The sequence below is a fragment of the Parambassis ranga genome, chromosome 1, assembly GCF_900634625.1.
Source record: "Parambassis ranga chromosome 1, fParRan2.1, whole genome shotgun sequence".
Classification (NCBI taxonomy): Eukaryota; Metazoa; Chordata; class Actinopteri; family Ambassidae; genus Parambassis; species Parambassis ranga.
This window is the reverse complement of record NC_041022.1, coordinates 25,002,980-25,013,211: the sequence shown is the minus strand read 5'-3', so window position 1 is coordinate 25,013,211 and position 10,232 is coordinate 25,002,980. Positions and strand designations below refer to the sequence as shown.

The 10,232-nt window shown below is 43.8% G+C and overlaps 1 protein-coding gene across 1 annotated transcript; it reads left to right on the top strand.

Moving 5' to 3' along the window:
• The first annotated feature begins 6,784 nt into the window (after window positions 1–6,784).
• On the top strand, window positions 6,785–8,460 carry LOC114439603 (GTPase IMAP family member 4-like). Its single transcript, XM_028411657.1, has 2 exons — window positions 6,785–6,906; window positions 7,306–8,460. The coding sequence occupies exons 1-2, from the start codon at window positions 6,885–6,887 to the stop codon at window positions 8,310–8,312; spliced, it is 1,029 nt and encodes a 342-aa protein (XP_028267458.1). The 5' UTR covers window positions 6,785–6,884; the 3' UTR covers window positions 8,313–8,460.
• The last annotated feature ends 1,772 nt before the right edge of the window (window positions 8,461–10,232 follow it).

Here is a 10,232-nt window from a genome sequence, read left to right as displayed (position 1 = left end):
TCTGGATCTTTCAGTACTGTTTTAACATCTATAGCATTACACTGCTCAAAAAATAAAGGGAACACTAAAATAACACATCCTTCACATGTGCTCAGTGTGAACCTGCTCTCATTCATGAAGAGCACAGGGTGCCAAGGGTGAATCTGCCAATCTGGGTGTTCTCTCATTTTTGAAAATTTTCTCTTAGATAAATTTCTTCATGTTGTTCATGACGTCGCTGTCACCTACTGTCTTAGGTGTGCTATAAAAAACAGCAGCCCCCCACACAACAGCTAAATATCACAATGAGGTAAAAGAGGTAGCCATTCAGCAGCAGCAACCTTCTGTCTCCTGTCCCATTTATTATCTGGGACAATCTTATATTTTATTTAATATAGACAGTGTAGGGATTTAAGCCAGGGATTTATTAAAAAACTGACACATAATAGCTAAACATTGTCAGCTGAATGAATGAACAGAGAGCAGCATGAAACGTCAGTTGAAGAATAAATGATTAGATTCATAAAAGCATGTTCAACTTCTTGGCTGCATGCTATGTTTGGACTTTTATTTTACCTTTTCCTCTTCTCTGTTTTGGAGAGATGGAATGACTCAAACACTAACTGACGTAGAGAAGTAAACAGATTTTAAAAAATTCCCCACATTCCAGTTTCTCAGGTAATTCTTCAGATGACGTGCAGACACAGAGTTGCTACAGCCGTTAACCCACAAATAGGTGAAAGTGAAACTAAAACTGTCTGAATCTTTCAGTTCAGTACTTTTTTTCTGACATAGTGTTGCTAAGAAGGAGATTTAACAAAGAGAGATATGGTTATTTCATTTATGTTAAGCTTTTGTCTTTGATTCTGTGTTCTTAGAAAGAGTGATCGGAGTTTGATTGCTTCTGTCTCCGCCTAGGCTGAGCAGGGAATCGTGGAGTTACTTCCTTACTCTAGTAAAAATGCAAGAATGAGGAAACATGAACAAACAACTCTTATAGTTATTTCCCCCTGTTTCACAGGGGTTCTCTGGTTACTTGACTAACAGCAGCAGAAGGAAGATCATCTTGATGATGGCGATACTATTCTCTGATTCCTAACTTGTACACCATTGCTGCTCTCTCATTGGTGGTACAACATGTATATTGAGGTTTAATGACACACAAAACATAGAGTGCAATACAACCGTAGAAATAATCAAATCAATGCTCAGGATGCAGTTCACTTAGCCACAGATGTTACGATTAAGACAACCAAGACAGGTTACTTCCTTCATTCCTTCAAGTGAATCGGTGACTAAAACTGTCTGAATCTTTCAGTTCAGTACTTTTTTTCTGACATAGTGTTGCTATCACCCTTTATACAGATCCTCAGTGTTTTAAACCACACCTACAAATAACTGATGATTCACAGTGAAAGTGAAACTGTGTCTGGATCTTTCAGTACTGTTTTAACATCTATAGCATTACACTGCTCAAAAAATAAAGGGAACACTAAAATAACACATCCTTCACATGTGCTCAGTGTGAACCTGCTCTCATTCATGAAGAGCACAGGGTGCCAAGGGTGAATCTGCCAATCTGGGTGTTCTCTCATTTTTGAAAATTTTCTCTTAGATAAATTTCTTCATGTTGTTCATGACGTCGCTGTCACCTACTGTCTTAGGTGTGCTATAAAAAACAGCAGCCCCCCACACAACAGCTAAATATCACAATGAGGTAAAAGAGGTAGCCATTCAGCAGCAGCAACCTTCTGTCTCCTGTCCCATTTATTATCTGGGACAATCTTATATTTTATTTAATATAGACAGTGTGTGTTTTGTTATTGGACTTCTGTGCTGGGCATGGTTTGTCCATAACGAACACCATGTTCGAGCACAAGGTTGTCCATCGGTGCACCTGGCACCAGGACACCCTAGGCCGGAGGTCGATGATCGATTTTGTAATCGTGTCAGCCGACCTTCGACCTTGTGTTTTGGACACTCGGGTGAAGAGAGGGGCTGAGCTGTCAACTGATCACTACCTGGTGGTGAGTTGGATCCGTTGGCGGGGGAAGAGGCTGGACGGGCCCGGCAGGCCCAAACGTACTGTGCGGGTCTGCTGGGAGCGTTTGGCCGAACCCTCCGCTAGGGAGATCTTCAACTCCCACCTCCGGGAGAGCTTCACCCAGATTCCGAGGGAGGCTGGAGACATTGAGTCGGAGTGGACTATGTTTTCCACCTCCATTGTCGATGCAGCTGTCCGAAGCTGCGGCCGCAAGGCCTCTGGTGCCTGTCGTGGCGGCAATCCCCGGACCCGGTGGTGGACACCGGAGGTCAGGGATGCCGTCAAGCTGAAGAAGGAGTCCTATCGGGCCTGGTTGGCTTGTGGGACTCCTGAAGCAGCTGATGGGTATCGGCAGGCCAAGCGTGCTGCAGCAAGGGCAGTTGTAGAGGCAAAAACTCGGGCCTGGGAGGAGTTCGGGGAGGCCATGGAGGAGGACTATCGGTCAGCCTCAAAGAGATTCTGGCAAACCGTCCGGCGCCTCAGGAGGGGGAAGCAGTACTCTGCCAACACTGTATTCAGTGGAGGTGGGGAGCTGTTGACCTCGACTGAGGGGGTGGTTGGACGGTGGAAAGAGTACTTTGAGGGCCTCCTCAATCCCACCAACACGCCTTCCATTATGGAAGCGGAGGCTGATGACTCAGTGGTGGACTCGTTCATCACCTGTGCTGAAGTTGCCGAGGTAGTCAAAAAGCTCCCCGGCGGCAAGGCACCGGGGGTGGATGAGATTCGCCCTGGGTACCTTAAGTCTCTGGATGTTGTGGGGCTGTCTTGGTTGACACGCCTCTGCAACATCGCGTGGCAATCGGGGGCAGTGCCGCTGGACTGGCAGACCGGGGTGGTGGTCCCTCTTTTTAAAAAGGGGGACCAGAGGGTGTGCTCCAACTACAGGGGGATCACACTCCTCAGCCTCCCTGGGAAGGTCTACGCCAGGGTACTGGAGAGGAGAATTAGGCCTATAGTCGAACCTCGGATTAAGGAGGAGCAATGTGGTTTTCGTCCTGGCCGCGGAACACTGGACCAGCTCTATACCCTCCGCAGGGTGCTGGAGGGTTCATGGGAGTTCGCCCAACCAGTCCACATGTGTTTTGTGGACTTGGAGAAGGCGTTCGACCGTGTCCCTCGTGGCATCTTGTGGGAGGTGCTCTGGGAGTATGGGGTCCGTGGCCCTCTGCTGAGGGCCGTTAGGTCCCTGTATGGCCGGAGCAGGAGTTTGGTTCGTATTGCCGGCAGTAAGTCAGACCTATTCCCAGTGCATGTTGGACTCCGGCAGGGCTGCCCTTTGTCACCGGTTCTGTTCATAATTTTCATGGACAGAATTTCTAGGCGCAGCGAGGGACCGGAGGGGATCTGGTTCGGGAACCATAGGATTTCATCTCTGCTTTTTGCAGATGATGTTGTCCTGTTGGCTTCATCGAGCCGGGACCTCCAGTGTGCACTGGGACGGTTTGCAGCCGAGTGTGAAGCGGCTGGGATGAGAATCAGCACCTCCAAGTCTGAGGCCATGGTTCTCGACCGGAAAAAGGTAGTCTGTCCTCTCTGGGTCGGAGGAGAGTTCCTGCCCCAAGTGGAGGAGTTTGTGTATCTCGGGGTCTCGTTCACGAGTGAGGGGAAAATGGAGCGGGAGATTGACAGACGGATCGGTGCAGCTTCCGCAGTAATGCGGTCGCTGTACCGGTCTGTTGTGGTGAAGAAGGAGCTGAGCCGGAAGGCGAAGCTCTCGATTTACCGGTCAATCTACGTTCCTACCCTCACCTATGGTCATGAGCTTTGGGTAGTGACCGAAAGAATGAGATCGCGAATACAGGCGGCCGAAATGAGTTTCCTTCGAAGGGTGGCTGGGCGCTCCCTTAGAGATAGGGTGAGAAGCTCAGTCACCCGAGAGGAGCTCGGAGTAGAGCCGCTGCTCCTCCACATCGAGAGGAGCCAGCTGAGGTGGCTCGGGCATCTGGTTCGGATGCCTCCTGGACGCCTCCCTGGGGAGGTGTTCCGGGCATGTCCCACTGGGAGGAGGCCCCGGGGAAGACCCAGGACGCGGTGGAGAGACTATGTCTCTCGGCTGGCCTGGGAACGCCTCGGGATTCCCCCAGAGGAGCTGGAAGAAGTGTCTGGTGAGAGGGAAGTTTGGGTGTCCCTGCTTAGACTGCTGCCCCCGCGACCCGGCCCCGGATAAGCGGTAGAAGATGGATGGATGGATGGATGGATAATATAGACAGTGTAGGGATTTAAGCCAGGGATTTATTAAAAAACTGACACATAATAGCTAAACATTGTCAGCTGAATGAATGAACAGAGAGCAGCATGAAACGTCAGTTGAAGAATAAATGATTAGATTCATAAAAGCATGTTCAACTTCTTGGCTGCATGCTATGTTTGGACTTTTATTTTACCTTTTCCTCTTCTCTGTTTTTGGAGAGATGGAATGACTCAAACACTAACTGACGTAGAGAAGTAAACAGATTTTAAAAAATTCCCCACATTCCAGTTTCTCAGGTAATTCTTCAGATGACGTGCAGACACAGAGTTGCTACAGCCGTTAACCCACAAATAGGTGAAAGTGAAACTAAAACTGTCTGAATCTTTCAGTTCAGTACTTTTTTTCTGACATAGTGTTGCTAAGAAGGAGATTTAACAAAGAGAGATATGGTTATTTCATTTATGTTAAGCTTTTGTCTTTGATTCTGTGTTCTTAGAAAGAGTGATCGGAGTTTGATTGCTTCTGTCTCCGCCTAGGCTGAGCAGGGAATCGTGGAGTTACTTCCTTACTCTAGTAAAAATGCAAGAATGAGGAAACATGAACAAACAACTCTTATAGTTATTTCCCCCTGTTTCACAGGGGTTCTCTGGTTACTTGACTAACAGCAGCAGAAGGAAGATCATCTTGATGATGGCGATACTATTCTCTGATTCCTAACTTGTACACCATTGCTGCTCTCTCATTGGTGGTACAACATGTATATTGAGGTTTAATGACACACAAAACATAGAGTGCAATACAACCGTAGAAATAATCAAATCAATGCTCAGGATGCAGTTCACTTAGCCACAGATGTTACGATTAAGACAACCAAGACAGGTTACTTCCTTCATTCCTTCAAGTGAATCAGTGACTACAACTGTGTGTGGGGAGTTTTGGTGTTTTTTTCATTAGCTATTTCAGTTTCTAGTTTTAGTCATTCCATCTTGTTAAATTAAGAAAAGAAGAACAAAAAGAAAACTAAAGTAAAATATTATTATTGCTAAATAATAATTTAGGGCTTAGAAGTCTAGAATGCTGGCACTGGCAGTGAACTGGTTGGACCACTTTCCTCTAACACAAGGATCTGTAGGCTATGTTGATTTTTTTCCTCCTGATGTGCAGATGTGCAGTGTATTAGAGAATAGAATAGAATAGAATAGAATAGAATAGAATAGAAATACTTTTTTCATTCCAAGGTTGGAAATTTCTATTGCATATACCTCTACCTAAAATAAACAGTATTATTTACAAAAATGGAAATATAAGTGCAAAACAAACAAATTTGCAATTTCAAAAGTTAAACCTTCTGTTACATCTAACAATCAGTCAGTGTTGTCTATTGCACAGAAATGAGGTATTATACAGCAGTTCTTTCAGTTTAAAAGAACTGCTGCTCCTTCTTGTAAAAGGGGAAGGGAGGGGTGAGTGGGCGCCATCATCAGAGGGTGAATGGGTGCACAGCTTCAAGAATGACCTCACAGTCTATACTCTGACAGAAGAGAAGGAGGAAGTCTGGAATAAACACTCAAATTGTCCTGTAGGAGAGTCAAAGCTGACACGTGCTTCAAGTTCTTTCTTTTCTGCTGGTTTGGTTTGTCATTTCCTGTTTAAGAATGCCAGCATTAGATTCAGTACATTCTATTTAAGCTCTACTTGTCTTGGACCTAGAGACTGAGGACCTCATGTAATATACTGTAAACTGTACTTTCATGAGTTCCTATTTTTCCATAACTGCCAAAATTAAGAAGTTACTTAACAAAGTAGACAATGAAATGTGAAACCTAACAAAACATACCTTAACATGCTCTCTGACTTCTGACATGATGTGCAGAGTAACAATGCACGCAGTGCAGTTTCAGCATGTGAGGCTCCTTTTTCTCACACTGTCCATGCAGGTTAATTATATTTTGTTGTCAAATCAGGGATCAAACAGGTAAGACGTAAGTTTTTGTTATGGTTGATGTCTTTATAACTGTGTTATGTTGCACAGACACCCTGTTTAGGACACTGAATTACTCCATCAGGGACTGCCCAAAATCTAAAGTCATTAGCTGGCACAAAGAAGAAGATCATTCAGCATATACAGTGAGGAAAATAAGTATTTGAACACCCTGCTATTTTGCAAGTTCTCCCACTTAGAAATCATGGAGGGGTCTGAAATTTTCACCGTAGGTGCATGTCGACTGTGAGAGACATAATCTAAAAAGAAAGATCCAGAAATCACAATGTATGATTTTTTTAACTATTTATATGTATCATATATATTTATATGTATCACCTTCACCTACAATGACAATTTCAGACTCCTCCAAGTGGGAGAACTTGCAAAATATTTTTTTTTAAATAAATGTGGCACAGCACACTGTGTGGCTCATCATCTCCAATTCTATGGTGTTTTTTACATTAAGACGCCAGTGTGTAAAATGTTCTATTTTCAGTATGATCATAGAAGTCTGAAAACAAACATATATGATAAACAGACCAAATGGCTTCCGGTCCTCACTCACTTTCACTTTCATTGTGATGTTGACTATATAGCTGCAAGCTGCCTCTAGTCATTCGACAAAGAGAGCAGCAGGAAGAGGATCATATTTAGCACCAGCACATTGCACTCTGAAAGCAATTATGCCTGGACCAACTCACGACAGTAAGTCTACTGCAGTCTTCATGATGTTAAGTATGAAGAGTAATGTTTTTTTTTTATTTGTATTTTTTTTAATATCCAATAATCCTAATCTTCTCAGTTTACAAGTAATATGTCGAGCTATGTTTTCCCTCTTAGTGTGTTTATCGAATGTTTATTGAATGTTACGGCTTTTAAAGTGCAGCACATTGTCTCTGAGTGTTCTGCTTTCATTTCAGTCGACTAGGGTGTTCTGTGATGTCATATCTTTGACCTTCATTCAGTCAGCCTTCCTGTGAACAAGCATTCAGACAATAGACTTTAGTTTCTTGACTTCCTCTGCATGCGTCTTTGATGCTCAAAGAAAGTCCCATTTTTCAAACGGCACACTAGTCAGCCTGATCTGTTTTATCTTCCACACAGGACCTGAAAAAAACGAGGAGCTGAGGATGGTGATGGTAGGAAGGACTGGTAATGGCAAGAGCGCCACAGGAAACACTATCCTGGGAAGACAGTGCTTTGAGTCCAAGTTCAGCGCCAAGTCCATGACTGTGGACTGTTCTAAAGGCAAAGCTGCTGTAGATGGACAAAAGGTGGCTGTCATTGACACCCCTGGTCTGTTTGACACCAGGTTCGGCATGGATAGAACAACTAAAGATGTAACTCAGTGCATCAGTTACAGTGCTCCTGGACCCCACATCTTCCTGGTGGTCATCAGGCTGGGCCGGTTCACTGATGAGGAAAAGCAGACGGTGCAGATGATTCAAAACATTTTTGGAGGGGCTGCAGACAGATACAGCATGGTTCTCTTTACTCATGGTGACCTGCTTGAAGATACCACCATTGAAGAATACCTGAGTGAAAGCCCAGAACTGCAGGAACTTGTAGACAGATGTAACAACCAGTACCATGTGTTCAATAATAAGCTGAAGGACCGCAGGCCTCAGGTCACTGAGCTGCTCAACAAGATCAGACAGATAGTCCAGAAGAACGGAGGAAGCCACTACACCGACGAGATGTTCCAAGAGGCTGAGAGGGCCATCGAAGAGGAGAAACAACACATCCTGAAAGAAAAGGAGGAGAAAATCCACAGAGAAAGAGAAAACATGGAGAGACAAACACAGCAACATTATCAAGAGCAACTGATGATAATTAGGAGACAACGTGAGGCAGAAAGAGAGAGAGAGGAGAGGGAGAGAGAAAAGGAGAGAAAGCAGGAAATGGAGAGAATGGAGAGGGAGCAGGAAAGAGAGAGGGAGGAAAGGGAAGCACAAAGGAGGAGAGACGAAGAGGAAAGACAGAGGCAGATTGAATATATGAGGAGAAGTTTAGAAGAACAGCGTCAGAGAGAACTGGAAGAGGAAAGAGCACGGCTAAGGAGGCAGGTTGAGCTCAGCAGAGCTCAGCAGGATGACTGTACTATTCTTTGATATCTTACTTCCACTCCAACTACAAATGTGGGGAATTTAATGACATGTTTTTCCTTCTCTTCATCAGTTAGTGTTTAATTCGTCCCATTTCAAAAGCAGAGAAGAAAGAAGAACAAACAGTAAAATAAAAGTCCAATCACAGCATGCAGCCAAAGGCTTGAACATGCTTTTATGTTTTCTGGTCTTTTACAGTGATTATCTACATTAAAATGAATGTTTTGTGTTGGAGTAAAACATATTCTGTGTCGAGGAATCTAATCATTTATTCTTATAACTGAAGTTTCATGCTGCTCATGAATGTAGCTGACAATGTTTAGTTATTATGTGTCTGTTTGTGAATAAATATCACTTAAATCCCTGCACTTTCTATATTGAATTAAATATGAGATTGGTCAAAGTTAGACTTTATAATATGTCCGATATTAAATAATTAAATTACAGTAGTAATTAAACCTTTAAGAACTGTTTTGGCAGAGCAGAGTGACATGTACCATTAAAGAAGCAGAAGGAACATTTGATTTCTTATTTGATTTTGAGTGTTTATTCGATGAGGAGAGCAGAGGTCACATGACCAGAATTTCGTTTACACTGAGGTATTGTGGGTCCTACAGAGCCCCTCTGATGACATGGTCAAAAAATAAATAAATCGTGGCCACGAAATATGTATAACATGCGCACGAAATACAAATTTGTGGACATGAAATACTAGTTCGTTCCCACGAAATAGCCTACTAATCCGTGGCCATGAAATAGTTAATTCGTTCGCACAAAATACTAATTCGTGGCCACGAAATAGTATTTTATGCGGACGAATTAGTATTGTTATTGACAGGGTGCATAGGAGCGGGCTGCCCGGCCAGGGAGCACCCTTCCTGGCGACACTCATTGTACCTGTTGGCTGGGAAGGGTGCTCCCTGGCCGGGCAGCCCGCTCCTATGCACCCTGTCAATAACAATACTAATTCGTCCGCACAAAATACTATTTCGTGGCCACGAATTAGTATTTTGTGCGAACGATTTATTTATTTTTTTACCATGTCATCAGAGGGACTCCGTATGGGTCAGCTAGCATGGATAATGCACTGCCAGAGAATCTTTATCACAGAGTCTTTTTATACTTATTTAGTCCATTACTCATTTATTTATCACTGGTGAATATCTTATCTTGAATCATAAATTGACAGAAACTTGTCAGTCAGTAAGTATTTTTTCCTTTCATCCAGCAGAGGGAGCCATTTATCTCAGAACTGCAGCATTTCCCTGTAAACACTGAGCTGAACTGCATGCTGTGCATCCTGAAGCTGTGGTAGATCATGAAACACAAAAGGAAAATATTTTACATTAATGTAGTAACTGGTATAAGATATGAAATCCTTCATTCCACTGACACTTGTACCTGATTCTCACTCTCACTCATTCTGCTCCACAGGATCCCTCATAAGAACTGATGAGGAGCTGAGGATGGTGATGGTGGGGAAGACTGGGACTGGAAAGAGTGCCACAGGAAACACTATCCTGGGAAGACAGTGCTTTGAGTCCAAGTCACTAGACTTGTCCTTTATTTCCTTTTCTATTCAAGACAGTTTTTTTAGTTTTCAATATTTTCTCTCAGCCCCAACTCTCACTTTTTCCTGATTTATCTCTTCCCCCTTTTCCTGCCTATGTTGTTTTTATCCTGTGATTTTGTCCTCTGTAAAGCACTCTGAATTGCCTTGTGTATGATCGGTGCTGCATAAATGCCTTGCCTTCTCCCTCTTTCTGCCATATTCGTTCCATAATCGTATGCTTGGCTATATGTTTCTAATCACAACAAATACATGTTCTCACAGTGCACATTTATATTGCAAGGATCATGGTTCTCAGTCTTGTGGTCCAGCGCGACGCTGACGCAGCGTGCGCGTCCCCATTTCCAAGGGCCGCA